The sequence below is a fragment of the Ursus maritimus genome, unplaced genomic scaffold (assembly GCF_017311325.1).
Source record: "Ursus maritimus isolate PB19 unplaced genomic scaffold, ASM1731132v1 scaffold_16, whole genome shotgun sequence".
NCBI lineage: Eukaryota > Metazoa > Chordata > Mammalia > Carnivora > Ursidae > Ursus > Ursus maritimus.
Window position 1 is genome coordinate 44,863,950 of NW_024424008.1, and position 18,061 is coordinate 44,882,010.

The 18,061-nt window shown below is 43.7% G+C and overlaps 1 protein-coding gene across 2 annotated transcripts in view; it reads left to right on the forward strand.

The window, feature by feature from the left end:
* The window catches only part of ZNF202 (zinc finger protein 202), a 15,805-nt gene extending 11,108 nt beyond the window's left edge, over window positions 1-4,697 (forward strand). For both annotated transcript variants that reach the window (XM_040631096.1, XM_008689936.2), the window contains exons 4-7: window positions 203-291; window positions 1,181-1,310; window positions 1,843-1,962; window positions 2,507-4,697. In XM_040631096.1, coding sequence (XP_040487030.1) covers window positions 203-291; window positions 1,181-1,310; window positions 1,843-1,962; window positions 2,507-3,498 — 1,331 coding nt within the window. In that variant the 3' untranslated portion in view covers window positions 3,499-4,697. The remainder of the gene's footprint in view (window positions 1-202; window positions 292-1,180; window positions 1,311-1,842; window positions 1,963-2,506) is intronic.
* The last annotated feature ends 13,364 nt before the right edge of the window (window positions 4,698-18,061 follow it).

Here is an 18,061-nt window from a genome sequence, read left to right on the forward strand (position 1 = left end):
CCAGCCGCACTTAAATAGCCAGCCAATCCTCGGTTGTCCTCTTGGCATTTCAGTCGTGTTCCAGATGGTGGCAGTGGGATGACTTGAGCTGCCTTTCAGCCAGTGTCCTGATTCCTACCAAAGAGCATGAGAGCTGCTCAGCTGTTTGCCACCTACACGGGCACACTGCATATTGCTGACCCCCGGCGCCTTTTCTTCGTAGAGGTTCCAGTGTCCCAGGACGCAGACCTTCCTGAAGAGAGGAACACTGGGAACCCAGAGATGGTGGCCCTTCTTACCGCTCTTTCACAGGTATGCTCTAGTTTCCCTCTGTGCCTCAGAGAATTTGAAGAACCACCAGTCATTAGCTGTATACTGAACAGGTCGGACAGGACACAAATTTCCGCTCTCCTTTTGCCAGCTTAAGTTCTCAGTTCGAGGTGTGTCTGCAGGGGGGAGGAGTTGCATCGAATGGGATGAATTGTCATAGTCTCAGTTGCCTCTATTTGCCACTGCGCAGAGAGAGGGACTAACAAAATGGGATTCTTTTGTAACACTCCAGTACAACCTGGAAGTTGCTGAATGAGGGCTTGTGTTTGGTTTTTTAGGAGTAAACTTGATAGTCATTTGTAAGAATGACTCACTGCTGCAGAAATGATTTCTGAAATTGTGTGGTGTCCTCTTGCAGGGACTGCACTCAGGCCGTGACACATAGGAAGCCCTTATCATGGTCAGGGCCCCGAAACTAAGCTACGAGGCTGGAGAGAAAAGGAATAGAATGCATCCATGGTTTCAGATTGTATTCTAGCTGCAGCGAAAGGGCTTGTGTGTGCTGTGCCAACCGTGCAGGTGACGAGGGTGCCTGGAGAAAGTCAGTTAGGGAGACCTTCCAGAAAAGGTGAATTTTTGCAGAGATGTAGGTGGCGTTAAGGTGTCAGATAGGGAGTTAATGAGGACTTTTAAGACTTTCCTTGTACGTTAACCAATACGCTCAAGAAGAGCAGAGGCCGGCCCTGAGAGAACACGGTGGGACTGGGGGGCCCAGAGGAGGAAGTAGGAAGTTGGGGTGCCACAGATTTCCCAAAGGGAGCCCAGAGTCCCGTGTGCGATCCTTTTGTTTCCTGGCGTAACCTTCTTTCCAGGAACGAAATAGGCGGCTGCAGGAAGCATTCCATTTTAACTGAAGCCTGTGTCGTTGCAGGGGTTGGTAACTTTCAAGGACGTGGCTGTATGCTTCTCCCAGGACCAGTGGAGCGACCTGGATCCAGCACAGAAAGAGTTCTATGGAGAATATGTCTTGGAAGAAGACTGTGGAATTGTGGTCTCTTTGTGTAAGGAATTTCAAGTGTTTCTAGGGTGTTCTGAGCACAGAGGTCTTTCTCCTGTTGGAAATTGTGGGGGTCTTAGACCTTAGACTGTATGCACCACGCTACTCTTAGGCCTACCCCACCAGTGAGACTGAAGGATTGGCTAAGCAAGATGATATCCTTGCAAGTTAAAGGGAAGACAAAACGCTTAGAAAATGGTTGGAAACTTCTAATAAGAAAATAAAATCATAATATATAGCTTTAGTATATTTGAGGTAGCGTGTGAGTTTTGAAACAAGCAATAGAAGTTGAAGATAATCTGCTTTCTTGAATATGGGAAAAGAGGGAGCATTAGTGGTCCTAGATTATTGCTTTGCGGATGAAGGGTGTGAAATAGGCAGGATTTGGTGAGAGGTGCTCAAGCTAAAAAGACCAGATTGGATCCACTGACCGGGCTGTCCATTTGTTCTACAGTCTACCCAACAGCAAAGATCTGCTCTTAACACGGGGAATTGCTGAACCAATCGTAATGTCCCGCTTTCCCTCTCTTGAGCAGCATTTCCAATCCCCAGACTAGATGAGATCTCCCACGTTAGAGAGGAAGAGCCTTTGGTCCCAGATATCCCAGAGCCTCAAGAGCCTCAAGAGCCAGAAATCCTGAGTTTTACCTACACAGGTGAGGAACGACAAAAGGCGTCTTCCCCCGCAGAGCTGGCGCTCCCCCTCTCCCTCTGGGGTGCCCCTCTCATTGGTTCTTCTAACCTGTTGGCCATTACCCCTGTCTCCCTCTGAATGCCAAATTCTTCTGTCCTCATCCTCCTCTCCCCCCTCCCATCCTTCGTGTGAGGGATTTGTAATGCAAGATGGTGAAAGGAAAAAAAAAAAAAAAAACGGAAACGTTGGAATGCAGCTGTAGTCCTAAACTAAGCAGGTCACTTAAACTCTTGGTCCTCAGTGTCCACATTTGTGAAATGAGGATAATAGTCTTTGTCCACACCAAGGCTTGTTGACAGCATGAGATAACGTATAAGAAAGTGCCTGGCACATGACAGAAATCAGTTGACTGGTTATTTCCTTCTTTCCCAGCCTCTGCAGTTATGAAATATGGGCTTCTCTCTGTGTGATCTGGCCTTCCCGAGACCGTTTAAAAATCCCACTGTTGTGAGGAAGGCATCATCCCCTCCATAATTGCCCCTGTTCTGCTCTCACCCTCTCTACAGGAGATAGGAGTGAAGATGAAGAAGAGTATCTTGAGCAGGAGGACTTATGTTTGGAGGACCTGCGCAGGTCTATTTTGGGAGATCCAGAAATCCACCAGACTCCAGACTGGGAAATAGTCTTTGAGGATGATCCAAATAGACTTAGCGAAAGATGTGGTACAAATATTTCTCAAGTTAATGGTTTATCGAATCTGCAGGAATCCATGCCTATCCACCCCCTGTTAGGGAGACACCATGACTGTCCTGTGTGTGGGAAAAGTTTCACTTGTAACTCCCACCTTGTTCGACACCTGAGAACTCACACAGGAGAGAAACCCTATAAATGTATGGAGTGTGGGAAAAGTTACACGCGGAGCTCGCATCTTGCCAGGCACCAGAAGGTTCACAAAATGGGTGCTGCTTACAAATTTCCCCTAAACCAGAAGAATTTGGATGAGACCTCCCCTCTGGTCCAGGCTGAGAGAACTCCACCTGTTGAGAAACCCTATAGATGTGACGATTGTGGCAAACACTTCCGCTGGACCTCAGACCTTGTCCGGCATCAGAGGACACACACAGGAGAAAAACCCTTCTTCTGTACTATTTGTGGCAAAAGCTTCAGCCAGAAATCTGTGCTGACAACACACCAAAGAATCCACCTCGGAGGCAAACCCTACCTGTGTGGAGAGTGTGGAGAGGACTTCAGTGACCACAGGCGGTATCTGGCGCACCGGAAGACACACGCGGCCGAGGAGCTGTATCTCTGTAGCGAGTGTGGGCGGTGCTTCAACCACAGCGCCGCGTTTGCCAAGCACCTGCGAGGACACGCCTCCGTGAGGCCCTGCCGGTGCAACGAATGTGGGAAAAGCTTCAGCCGGAGGGACCACCTCGTCCGGCATCAAAGAACCCACACTGGCGAGAAACCGTTCACATGCCCTACCTGTGGAAAAAGCTTCAGCAGGGGCTATCACTTAATCAGGCATCAGAGGACCCACTCAGAAAAGACCTCCTAGCTAGGTGCCCGTGTGAGGAGGTCTGCATCCAGCCCTCACCCAGGGATGGGCGACGAGACGCCCTCTTGTCAGCTCGGGAAGACCTTTCTTGGGGAGTCTCCCTGACTTGCCCGGATCTACGTCCCCTCTTCCCACAGCTGAACCAGATCCCCCAGGCAGAACCTCTCAACCATCTCCTACACCTTGAGGAGATTTTTTTTGCCCAAAGTACAACGTGGGTGGAGGCTTCTCCTTGACTGGGTATTCCTTCCTCTGCCTCGTGGGTGTGAAGTAGGAGATTTAGAAGACTTAAAAGGTGTGGTTATTATATTTTCCCCAAAATAGGCTGTTGCATATCCTAAAGACTGCTTCACAGCCTCACGTATAAAGTTGCCCGGGACAGCCCTTTAGGTTTGGTAGGGGACCGGCCTCTAGGATTCTGTCCTTACTGGGCTCCAGTCTTAAAGCACACAGCCCTGAACTCAAGGCAGGAGATTTGCATCCTCACGGCTCTGCCACCCACTCACGGGATAACTGTACCAATCTCTCGCCAGTTCACTTCCTCACCATGCACTTTCCTTTGATCCTGGGGAGAGAGGGGAGAGGTGTCTGGTGGGAGAAAACCTCGAGGCTGTTTCACATGGACCTTGTCAGGCTGCTCCCTAACCCGTTGCCAAAATACCAGGTGCCAGACCCTGCTAGAAAGGAGGACCTAGTCAGAAGCCTCTTTCCTTGTGGGGTGTTTTGCTGTGAGAATTCTCATGCCCACCCTTCCTAGTGTTCTGCCAGCCTCTTGGTTTTGCCCCCAGCACTTCTGCAACACATGAGATGCCACAGTTGGGTGTTGGGGGGGTCAGTAAAGCATAATGAAGTCACAGTGAAATCATTTACATTCCCACATGCGTACAAGCCCGCCCGTCCTGCCCGCTTTGCGTGGGTTTGTGAAGGGATTTTGGAACAGTGTCAGCTTACATAGGTACTATAATAATTACAGAACCATGATTGACTGCGTTACTTCATTTATATGAAGAACACAAGACCTGAGACCAAATTATGGGAAAAAAAATTTTTTAAGCTGTTGCTGCTGGCTAAGGCCATCAAGACTATACTGACACCCAGCCCCTGTCATCCCCGCCTTGGTTCTCTGATATCAGGGAAAATTATGAACCCCAGCACCTGGAACCCTGAAGAATTTACCAGGAGTAAATGGCTTTCATGTATTTGCGTTGTTTGCTTTTTCTTATGTGATCTCACTTTTTATGTAATTAAGAACTAAATAGTAGTAGCTCATGGCCTAATAGTAGGATCTCTGTTGCCTCATAAAGGTTCCTTGGAGATGAGGCTGAATAATTACGAACCTCACCTGCTCTGCGTGTGGGAGTGGTAAGGACCAGGTGAGCGTCCTCCATAAATGGAGCATAGGGTATGGGATTAAAGCATGAGAAGGGAGATTGTCTTCTGTGCCTGGTTTCTTCAGCTGTTTCTCAATCCATTACGTGCCAGTGTGTACAGAGAAAATGGGTGGGATAGTAAGGCCACAGCCCTAACAGCTCAACAAGGCAATTCTCATTTTGGTCAGTAATGATGCTCCAGTTAACCAGTTGGGCTTTAATACCAGTCAGCCATTGTCCTGGACATATACACATACGGAATAAATAAAAGTAACACCGGCAGCCATGTTCCCTGGTTTCTAGAACTTTCCATGTTATTCACTTCCCAAGGCTTCAGGTTCCAGATAGTTCTGAACGTCATACATACAAAGACATTGGAGTACAAAGTAGTTTTCCATGAAGCTGGTCATGGTTAGCAGAGCCAAGAGTGGAACAGATGGCATACTGAGGTAAGATCTGTGCCAGTGGTTTGCAGAAGACACTCCTAATGGGCAGACATTTCTGATCTAAGTTCTAAGCAAATTTGTGCTGGGTGAAATACAGCCTCAAAGGATCATCTTTCCTATCTCATACGAATTATGGGAGCTGATAAAATTCTGGAGGTAACAGAACAAATTTGTTCTAACAGAACAGTGACTTTACTCACTGATTTACCTGTGTTGCTGCAGTAAGCGAGAAACCGTCCAGAGAGTTCTACATGAGGAAAAGTGAGAGACTGGTCCAGTTCGTTGGAACATCAAATAGTTCTTTTATTGCCGATCCCCCAGCAAAGTTTCCTATGCTGACACTAAATCTCTGCTTGCGTAGAAAATACTTGATTTTCTGAGGTTCATGGAGGGGCGTGCTCTCCCCTAAACCTGAGCACGAGCAGAACTGCAGTTTGCAGCCGAAGGGCCTATGCAAGAACTTCAGTGACCAAGAGACCATACAGCTGAACAGGGGCGGGTGCTGGGGCGCAGATTACCCTTAAGGGCTTCCCTGTAGAATTTTGTAAGTAGTAGAACACTGGTGTTCTTGAATACCGTACCAAATTCAAGTTTCTGGAGACTAAAGAGGCAGGATTTTAAAGATAAGATTTGGAGGAAGCTATGAAGTACTCTAAATTAATCAGCAACTCAAGAACATTGGTAGATTGTTGGAAATGATGAAGTCACATGCTAATAAAGTTATGAAATTAAAATAACATTTGAGGTTTTGGCCATTAGTTTAGGACTAACCAAGGAATATTCAGCCTCTTCTGTATCCCACTTACCAAAGAGAAATAAATGGAAAGAGATCGAGGCAGAATATATTTTTATTATCCGGAACTTAGGCCTCAAAGTCCAGAGCAGAATCTAGTGAAGTCCGACGAACCCCGTGGGGAGTTCATTCAGTAGATTACCAGTAAAGTGCTAGAACCAAAGCAAACTACAAAATGCCTCTTTCTCCAGAGCCCAACCCAACTGAAGGATCTAACAGAACGTGAATTGTTTTCACTGAGCAGCAAGATGGTCAAGAAAACAGCCCACTGAGTCCTGCAAAGTTGGCAGAGACCATTCGCTCCAAGCCTCCCATGGCAGAGCAGCGACCTCCAGATTGCCCCCCCCCCGCCCCAGCATGAGGAAAATAAGCCAGTGTGTACACCTTTCTAAGCCTTTTTGATTCACCAAACTCCCAAGAAGGACAGCAACCCAGATGAGAGTTAATCTGACCCTGTGGTGGGTTTGGGAGAACAAAAGCTGTACGGAGAAATACTGAATTATCATATGCCATGCACATGAATAATTTGGTAGTCTTCCACACAGATATTTTTTAGTTTTACCTGCAACATCTCCCTCAGCTGACCAAAGTATTTGCCAGGCACAGTAACTTCCCCTGAGAGAAATATATAATTTTTTTTCTGTCTCCTTAAATTTCTAGTGATATTGGCCAACTGACCCATTAATCTGATTTGTGGGAGAGGAACAGACTAAAAGCCGAAAAATGGGAGCCCTCTCCATGTACTCACTAATCTGTTTTGGCAGAATTCAATATTCTCAAACTAGAGCACAACTCCTTGTAGGTGGAATAACTTGATTCCTCCTTGGGGAAGCCCTGAGAAGCAGGCAAGGACAAGTTTTGATCTCTCTTTAGATATCAGTCATTGTAAATTATCCTTAATAACAAGAAGAAACAAAGAATTCTTGTCAGGGCAGCAAAAGTAAGGATATCCTATAATGAACAGTTCCTGTTCTTTCTGTGTATGCTCATGGAAGTTTCAGGTAAAAAGGAAGGAGAGGGAATGCAATTTGATTTTTTTAAAAAAGAGCACAAACTAGACTATTTGGTAATCCGTAGGACAGGGGCTCTTCAGTGGAAACTGGGAGCTAAAGAACAGAGCTTATATAAGGACTTCCAGAAGCAGAAGTAATAGGTAGCTGGAGCAGAAAGACCCAATCCTCCGCAAAGGTGTATGACAAGTAACAATCTTCGTTTAAATAGAATATAAATCTTAGTAATGATCCGGGCAGAATATGACAAGGCTTCAAAAGGCCATTTGTACAGGAAGATAATTGAAACTGTAAATTCCCAGGATTTCCTGTAAGACTACTGCTCTGGGCTCTTTTATCTGTGATTCCTCCGTTAGTTGTACATCTTACGATCCCTTAGAAGAGTCTGAGGGACTACTTATCAAGGGACGATCTCAGAAAGGGGGGCTACAGCAACTGCTTGGACCTTCGGTTCATTTACTGAATCTCTGAAAAGCTCTACCAAGAAGCAGTACAAGGCTAAGAGCTGGGGAGCAGTTGGAAGAAAGCACCCAAACAGTGACGAGTTAACCATGAGCCAGGAAACATCAATACAAAAGCAAAAAACTGATGCAGAAACAAAGGAAAAAGATCTCTGCTTTCTTCTTTAACTCTGAGGAGATATTCTAAAAGGCCCTCTTCTACAACAAAACTCTATTTTGGATAAACTACTAGAGAACAGAAAGAGTATGTAAATTGGGGTAGGGTGCTCAGAATTTGAGTGTGTTAGCATTCATGAATTGTTCAGGACAAAAGCTATAAGATGTTGGTTAACTTTGGATAAATATTAAGTGTGCACTATTAAATTATTACATTAAATTATTAAATTAAGTATGCACTGTGCAGTATCAAGGATACTCATAAAAAAATGGAGTAAGTAATATTCTGAATAGTGGAGGGAAAATTAGAAAAATTTTTAAAAACAAAAGTAGGGAAGTAACTCATTTTGCCCAAAGAAAGGCAAAAAATAAGCCTGTAAAGGTGGGACAAATAGAACTAGAATTTGCAGAAAGCCCAAATATGTGGAGAAAACAGGAAAAATATTGGTTAAATAAAAGAGATTATTAAGGTGGGCTCAAAAGTCAAAGCAATAGGCTATATACCAGAGATACACAAAAATATAAGAACAGTGAAAAAAGTAAAAGAATGGGGGCGCCTGGGTGGCACAGCGGTTAAGCGTCTGCCTTCGGCTCAGGGCGTGATCCCGGCGTTATGGGATCGAGCCCCACATCGGGCTCCTCCGCTGGGAGCCTGCTTCTTCCTCTCCCACTCCCCCTGCTTGTGTTCCCTCTCTCGCTGGCTGTCTCTATCTCTGTCAAATAAATAAATAAAATCTTAAAAAAAAAAAAAAGTAAAAGAATGAAAAGAATATACCAAGAGAATACAGACGTAAAGAAGCTAAGGGAATTATTTTAATACTGACGAGAGTTTTTTTTATATAAAAAGCATAATGAGAAGTAAGGCATCTACATAGTTAAAAGCGTAATCCACCAGCAAAGTACAACAGGTCTAGATTTCTCTGTGCTTAATGAAGTAGCCTCAGATTATACGCCAAAAATTGGTAGAATTACATAGGAGAATTGACAAGTCCATGACCTGAGTGTTCTACTTAAATACACCTCCCCCAGTTATTAATAGATTGAGCAAATGGAAAAACCAGTGAGAATACGTATTTGTACAACACAATTGTATAATGATGGGGGGTAAAAATCCATGCCTCACAATTATAGAATATATGTTCTCAAACAGAGATAAAACACTTGAAATAATTACTATAGAGTGCAATAAAGTAAGTCTCAACAGATAACAAGTGAACATAGACAATGTTCTCTGACCGCAATATATTTTATTCGAAAACCTGAGACAACAAGAATTGTAAGTTACTATGTTTGGAGACTTTAAAATGTCCACATAAAAAACTCTTGCATTAAATAACTCTTGTATAAAAGAAGAGATCACATACAGACTTACTAACACTTAGAACTAAAACAAAATGTAAATATTGTTAATACATGTGGAATGCAGTGAAAATGGTATTTAGAAGTTTACAAGAGAGGGGGCACCTGGGTGGCACAGCGGTTAAGCGTCTGCCTTCGGCTCAGGGTGTGATCTCGGCGATCCGGGATCGAGCCCCACATCAGGCTCTTCTGCTATGAGCCTGCTTCTTCCTCTCCCACTCCCCCTGCTTGTGTTCCCCTCTCTCGCTGGCTGTCTCTATCTCTGTCAAATAAATAAAATAAAATCTTTAAAAAAAAAAAAAAGAAGTTTACAAGAGAGGAAAAGCTAAAAAATTAATGAACTAAATTATCAACTTAAGAATTTTTAAATTATTATTATTATTTTTTAAGATTTTATTTATTAATTTGACAGAGAGAGACAGCCAGAGAGAGAGGAAACACAAGCATGGGGAGTGGGAGAGGAAGAAGCAGGCTTCCAGCGGAGGACCCTGATGTGGGGCTCGATCCCAGAACGCCGGGATCACACCCTGAACCAAAGGCAGACACCCAACGACTGTGCCACCCAGGAGCCCCATGAATTTTTAAATTTTTTAAAAATTTATTTATTTAAAGTAAGCTTCACACCCATTGTGGGGCTTGAACTCAGAAACCTGAGATCAAGGGTCACACACTCCACCACTGAGCCAGCCAGGGGCCCCTCAACTTAAGAATTTTTTTTTAAGATTTTATGTATTTATTTGACACAGAGAGAGCACAAGCAGGCAGAGCAGCAGGCAGAGGGAGAGGAAGAAGCAGACTCCCCGCTGAGAGAGCCCCCAATGACGTGGGGCTCGGAACCCAGGACCCTGAGATCATGACCTGAGCCGAACACAGACGCTTAACCAACTGAGCCACACAGGCGCCCCATGAGAATTTTTTATGTAAAAGAATGAAAGAACATAGAAAGGAGATAACTACAGAAAGTAATGACCAAAAAAGTACATTAGCAAAGTAAAAAAGCTGGTTCTATGAAAAGATGACTAAAACCTCTGGCAATATTGATTAAGAGAGGGAAATATAGAAATACAGTAAATAATAAGCTACAGAAGATAAACGTGTAGTAAATATAAATCTATACTGATTGATATGAAAATAGGGTCTTATGAGTATCAAGTACTTGTCAATAATGCATAAGATGGAGAGAGTAGATGTAGTCAAAATGTTCGAGGTTCTAGCGTTCCTGGGAAAGTGGTGAAGTACTGGGGGTTTTTTGACAGTAATAAAGGATCTATGTTGTGATCTCTGGGGTAATCACGAAAAGAATAGTAAAGGAATCCTTAACTGACAAGTTAATAGAGGGAAAATAATGAACTTATAAAAGATTAATGCAAATGAAGGCAACAAGAGAATAAAAAGGTAGATCAAGTAGCTAAAAGGCCAAATATATAAATACTACTTTAAATATAATGGATTAAATGTCCCCCATGAAAGACCAAGCCAACATCATATACACACAAACACAGAGACATACCTTAAAGACGAGCAGAAAGCTGAACATAAAAAGCTTGTCCCTGGAGAATGGGTATAGCCAGGAAGGGAATAAAAATGACCATCTTTATCACAGTACTGGAGGCAGAAAGAACACACTATGAGAGACCCGTTCTGAGCCTAAGAAGAAGAAGAACGGGTTTGAGGGGAAAGGAACGGGATAGGAGGAGCAAGGGACGGGGAACAGAATGAACAAAGAGTCACATGCTCTCTCAGTTTGTAGTCCCTTCCAGTCAGTTACCACTCATTTGTTGAGTATAATCTGATGTATGCTGGGTGCTTAATATAACTTACTCATGAAAACGTGGTACAGGTATTTTTATTCTTATTTCACAGATTCAAAAAACCAAGTCTGAAAGGAGCAAAGCTGCCGTTCAAAATCAGGACTGTGACTCCAAAGCCAGTCATTTTCTTTGCATGAGCCTGCTGTCTAGAGTCGAGCGGAGGAGAAGGGATGCACATGTCAAAAGAAGGAAGAAGAAAGCCAGTAAAAGATGTTGGTATTTGCGTTGGGCAAATATTGCCACACAATAACACAAAACTTTCGTGGCTTTCAACAATAAGCATGAATTGGGCTTATGCATCTGCAGATAGCCTCGACTTCCAGAAGCTGATCTTGTCTGGGTTTGGGAGTGTGGCTTTGCTTCTCCCCGGGGATCTGTGGGGCAGCAGGGGCAGCAGGGGCTCCACGTCTTTCAGTCCTCTCCTGGGCCCAGTGCTGCCAGCCTTGATATAGGACTCCTATAGTGATGGCAAAGGTGTGAGAAAGGACACCCAACCCCCAAGTGCATGCCATGCCTAATGTCTCAAGTTGACTCACGTTCATTGGTGAAAGCACGCCACGTGGCAGAGCCCAAAGTCAAAGGGTGGAAGCTCTCACTATGTCTTTAGTGGGAGGCTGGTAAGTTATACGGCAAAGGGTTTGGACATAAAGGAGAAAAAAATGAGTCAATAATGTACCGTACCATTTTCCAAGCAAGAATCACAATTTAGTTTTTTTAAGGACTTGACATCCATGCCGATTTGGAAAATGCCTATTTTTATATAAGTCTTCTAAGACTAGCCCTCTTCTTTACACAAAAATACATAAATCATTTTTGCCTATCACTTTCCTTGCAAGCTGATAATGGGGAATGGGATTAGACACTTTTATCAATCAGCAACAGGGTGATCAAAATGCTCTATGTAACTTTTATAGAAAAATCCAGAGCAAACTGGGGGAGGGGGAATGAGGTAGAGGGTGCAAAGATGAATAAAACACAACCTGCACGGACGGCTGCGGGGAGCTAGGTGACAGGTGACATCATTACTCACAACAGAAACACAGGAAAAGGAAATACATTAGAGAAGATACTCAGTTCAGGTTTTGCTGTATTGAGTGTGAGGGAACTCTAGGCTCTCCGGGAAGTAGAAACAGACCTGTTGTGAGAGGAAAAAGTCTGGAAAGGAGATACAGATTGGGGAGTGATCTGCAAAGAGGGATCAATTCAGGGCATGCTCCCGGATGAAAAAGAAAGAAGGTGTATACATCAAAAAGAAAAACTTGCTAAGGACAGAAATCTGGGCTTTTCCAACACTTGAGGAACAATGAGTGGAGGCACAAAACTACCTACCAAAGAAAAGTGGGGAAGAACAGTTGAAGAGGAGAATCAGAAGAGAGAAGTGTTGAAAAAAATCCAAAAGAGAAGAACATTGTAAAAGGAGGACGTAGTCTGTGCCATCCAATGTCATAGAGGACCCAAGCTAGATGACGACTAAAGCAGAACATTTGATTTCATGATTGGATCAATGTGACATGTGGGGTGAAAACTAGATAAGAAAGTAGAAGTGGAGAAGGAGACAAACTGTAGAATTTACAGGATTTACGGTGGATGTGAGACTTGAGAAAAAGACAAGTTAAAGAACAGTCTAAGTACATGAGTGCATGGGGGAAAGTAGACCATTGACTAAGATGGGAAGACTAGTAGGTAAACAACATCTTGCCAGGAATACGAGGAGTATGGTTAGACATGGTAAGTTTGAGATGTCTACTGTAGACAGGCTAGTGGAGGTGTTGCATAAGCCGCTAGATAGAAGAGTCTGGAGAATAGAATAATAATATCCACCCATTCTTTAGACATTTATTGGGCGTCTGCTCTGTGCCAGCCATTGTGTAAGGTACAGCGACTCATTACTAAGAGCTTTGCTTCCAAGGAACTCATGAACTGGTGGGAAAGACTAGCCTCTAACCTGATATATGAGGTGTGCTAAGTAGATCGGTATCACAGAAAGGTGGGTGGGGAGGAAGAGATGATTCCATCAAGACAGAGGCAGAACAGGGCAGTGGTAAAGAGCATGGACTCTGGATAAATGGACCTAGATAAGGACCTAGATTTGAGTCCCACCTGGGCATGTAAGTTACTTAACATCTCTAAGGTTTCTCATATGTAAACTAGGGATATTAATAGAAGCCAGTATTCCCATTAGTTGTCATTATTAACCCAAATTGCTTCATGATTGGACCTGTGGCCAGCCAGGCTGCTCGGCGTGAGACAAATGTCTGTGTATCAGCAAAGCCCTGGCCATGTTTTCGCAATGACCTCCCTCTGATTTTTTCTACCATTTCTAAGATCAACGAGAAAAGCCCTTTGGCTCCTCAAGACCATTGTGATTATCTCTGTCATTTAGAATTCCAGAAGCCTCTGAGGGTGAAGATGTTACTTCAAATCTATTTTCCCTATGGTACAAAATACACTGAGGAAAAAAAAATATCTCTTTCTCTATATAGATAGATAGAGATATCTATATGTATCTTGACTCAGATTCATTTAACGTATCCACCCAAAGCTGCCAGAAAGTTATATAATGAGAACCAAATGATAGCCCTATAATAACCAGTAGTATCACCTTCAAGTATCTTGAAATTTGAAGCCGATGGGGTTTTGGAATATAGGTGAGGTTCAGGGGGGTGAGGTCCGGAGTCCACGACGAAGAAGGAATTCTTGAGACATCTTTGGTGCAAAATGGTGGTTTATTAAATCACGGGGAAAGGACCCGTGGGCAGAAAGAGCTGCTGCCCTGGGGTTATGAGGGGTGGCTGATTATATACTATGGGGTTGGGGGAGGTAAGGATAAAGGGAGATTTTGAGAAAGAACTTTCATATGTTAAAGAAGACTCACAGGATACCGGAGGCCTTGCCATTGTCAAGTTAAGGTTGTGTTTCCCTCTAGTAAGGCATTAACATGAAGATGGTTGGGAGCTTCCTGGAGGAACATTACAATCTGCCCACTTCAAGCATCTGTAATGGGCTGCAGGCTGTAAGGACGTTTAATTGTATTTACATTCCCTTCTGGAAGCTAGACCATTGTTACAAATGCTATGTTCTTGTAAATTGCTTTGACTTTTGTAAACTCAGGGACACTCCTGTCTTGCAGGATTGTGATCTCTGTAAGTTAACTATTTGTTTTTCCTTTAGGGCAGCCGGGAGTGCCTGAGGAGTGTCACATAGATCCCATGGGGAGGGGGTGTGGGGTGTCAGCTTCTGCTTTGTCCTCAGCTTGCTTTTGGTTCCCTCACCAAAGCCATCCTATAAAATTTAATAATATGAACTCTTTCCATTTTTAAGTAAAGTTCTTTTACCACAGATAAATTAAGTTCCTCCCAAATAACCTTAGTTTTGTCTTTTTCCACAAGGAAAACCAAGTATCCCAGCTATGTGTTGAGTCTTTCCATTCCAGTCCCTGCCCAGTTACCTTCTCCATCCATGGGTCAGAAGCTGTCTGCTGTTTAGGACCCAAAGTGGCTCCAAACCATGTCTCTCATTCATCAGACTCTCCCAGGAACCCCCAGTTAAAGGACTAAAGGATTGTCCCGGCACCAGCCCCACACCCACAAAGTTTAGAAAACTCAAGGACATCTCAGAACCAATGTGACATCGGGAGTACTGCCAACTCCATCGTACAGTCATGTCTCCCAACAAAAACTGTTCTTAATCCGTATTATCTTCTAAATCCACATTGCTCTTTCCAGCAGTTTTCCAGCTATTTCTATGGCTATGTCCAGATGCAAATAATGCCAGATTTAAGCAACTAAAGGGAAGGGGAGAAAAAGAGTAATAACGACTATGGTTTTAGCTTCTGCAGAGTACCAATCAATCCAAGTCCACCATTTACACTGAGAGAGAAATCTTCCCTTAAGAAGCTTCTTATGTCCTAGGGGAAAATCCATCTGTTACGCAAACCATCTCCCCTCTCAAAGAATGGCTTTTGGAAATTCTTCTCTTGCATGATTTGGAAGTTCCTGGGTTTTCTCTGAGTAATCCCTTCATTTCACACCATGCTGTGTTTTTCCAGTTTCTTAATTTCCCTTCCTAGTTCCCATTGAATTCCTGCAGATCTGGCTTCCCACTGGGGAATTCTTTGGAGAGGTAGTGAGGACCTCTACCTTGACCGACAGCTTCCTCTTCCCTGTGTTCCAGAGTCAAGACAAGCTAAGTTCATAGGCTTGTACCCCTGCCCCACCCAAATCCCAGTCTCCTACTCTTATCTCTATATTTTTTCAATTTCAGAAAATCCTAAATCTTTCCTAGCCCTGTGATGCTGCTGGTGGTTCTTTCCAAAGAAAAACAATAGGTTGGAAACTTGCTTATCCGCTGTGATTGGGATCCGTAACTTTTTGGGGGGGGGGTGGGATCAGTAACTTGTCAGTTAACCTACAAAGCTGACAAGTCATTTTAAAAAGATACATTGGTACTATACATTTCATTTTAATTTCAAACGTGTACATCTGTGTTTACCCCCCCCCTTTTTTTTATTGCACGGTGTAGTCTGAATTTAAATCTAGATCCATTATTTACCACTTATGTGACTCTGGACTAATGAGAGCAAACACTTCTGTAGCACTTATTATGCACCAGTCAATTTCCTCAGTGCTTTACTATGTTCACTAATTTACTCTTTATAAGAACCCTACTGTATTCGTTTTCTAGGGATGCCCTAACAATTAACATAAACTGAGTGGCTTCAAACAACAGAAATTTATTCCCCCAAAGTTCTAGGGGCTAGAAGTCCAAAATCAAGGTATCAGCAAAGCCAGGCTCCCTCTGAAGGGAAGAATCCTTTCTTGTTTCTTCCTAGATTTTGGTGGTTGCTGGCAATCCTTGGCGTTTTTTGGCTTATAGCTGCGTCACTCCAATTCTGCCTTCCGCTTCTCTGTGTGTGTCTGCATGTCTCCAAACTCTCTCTCCTTATCAGGACATCAGTAATTGGATTTAGGGCCCATCCTATTCCAGTAGGACCTCATCTCGACCACATCTGCAAAGGTCCCATTTCCAAATGGGAAATGCAAAGGTCCCATTTCCAAATGTACCAGGGAACAGGACTTCAACAAATCTTTTGGGGGATTCGAATTATACACCTAAGAAGAAAGAATAGCTGATTATATAATTTCACAAATAAGGAAGTTGAGGCACAAAGAAGTTAAATAACTTGCGTAAGGTCACACAGTTAGAGATTAGTAGAACCAACATTTAAATCCAGGCTCCAATTCGGCTCACAATTCTTCCTCTTCACCACTATGTAGTCTCCCTCTAGACAGAAGATGGAGCCTGGGAGTAGTGCGCGCTGTGCCTGGCACTACCCAACCAAACCCTGAACTCTGAGCTGCCTTGAGGCTAGCAACGGAATCCAAATCCAAGTGTCCCTGCTTCCCCGCAGACCTGAGGTTGCACTTGCAAAGAATGACCACTAGAGGTCGACACCCAATGAGGGAGTCTCTCCACAGAGACTCCAGATCTGCAAAACTGTTAGGTGGAAAGAAATATGAATATGTTTGGGATCTCAAATTTTTAAGAGCGCTCTACTGCTGCCTGAAATTTTAAAGAGATATCTGTACAAAAACTGGGCTGCCTGTGACCACCTAGATCTGTGGACCTCAAGCTTTCATATGCTGTCAAGCTGAGAGGTAATATATACATTCGCCTTCTGGCATTCTGACTTTAGCGATCTAAACAGGTAAGTAAAAGTGACCAGGGTGCCTAAGGAATTCAGTACAAAATTACATCACGATGCCCGTGGACCTTTTTCCTTATTACACCAAAAATGGTTAGTCCTCCCCAGAAACAAAAAGAAGGTGGGGTAAAGAATGGGGAGGGAGTTGTGAGTAAAGCCAGTACCCCCAAATCTATCATTCTTCTCAAAAGTGACCGGCTACCATCTACTTAAGGCAGAAACCTGTGATTTGTCCCAGACTCTCTCCTTTCCCTCCCTGTATCCCATTAGTGATGCTCATTCTATTTTTTTATGTAAATTCAATTAGCCAACATATAGGACATCATTAGTTTTTGATATAATGTTCAATGATACATTAGTTGTGTATAACAGTGCTCATCACATCACATGCCCTCCTTCATGTTCACCCCCCGGTTACCCCATCCCCCTGTGGTGCGAATTCTAAATTACCTTCACTGACTCTGTCTATGCCTTCCTCTCATTTCCCCTCCTCCCTCTCCCCCACTGCAATGGTTCATCATGTAGGTTATCACAACGGCCTTCTGACATATTCCACTGCTCCCCACGTTGCCCCTCCTTAACTCATCCTCGGCATGATTGCCAGCAAACGTTCTAAATATCAAATCGCATCCTATTACTTCTATCCTATCTGATTGCCCAGGAGCTCCTCAGCACATTCCAGATGGAATACAAACACCTTAGCTTTGCAGGCAGGCTCTTCACGGCCGCAGCTCCTTCTGTGCCCCCCCCCCCCCCGCCCCACTCAGTCCATGGCTCACTTTTACCTACTCTTGTCCTCTAATTCCTTTTTATTTTGAAAACTCGACTCATGGTTCGCATCTTCCAAGAAGTGTGCTCTTAGTTTCCCTTTTTGAACAGTGCCCTGTGATCATCTGTCCAGTTTTCTCTTGGTTTTGTCTGCCCAACCCTGACCACAATTCCTGATACGGAATAGCGGAGTAGAATTTTGCCACTTCCCCTGCACCTCAGTACGCTTCAAGGAAAAGCATTTTTTACCTGAGACCATCTTGTTCTATGTGTAATCTTCATAAAGACTGGAGTCTCACATGGCCCACTGTCTGCAGGGATTTACGTTGGCAGGACAAACATATGTAAATCCAGAATCCTTGAAAAGCAGTATGTACTTTCACTATAAGTTTTCGTACAGCAGTCAGGTTTTGGACCACACACCTTTGGGTGGTTTGTACCTAAACAGTGCCTGGTACCTGGTAAGTGCTCAATAAATATATTGTTGAAGAATGAATGAATGAATGGACAAATACCTATTTTAGGTATTTATACAGTACTTCACTCTGATTTCTTATGTTTCTCCCTTACTTACCTATAAGCTCCTCAGGTCTCTTGAATACACTTTGGAGTATGTCCCGGCACCCACCGCAGGGCTAGAGCATGGTAAACACTGATCGTTGCATCTATAAATATCACACTCAGC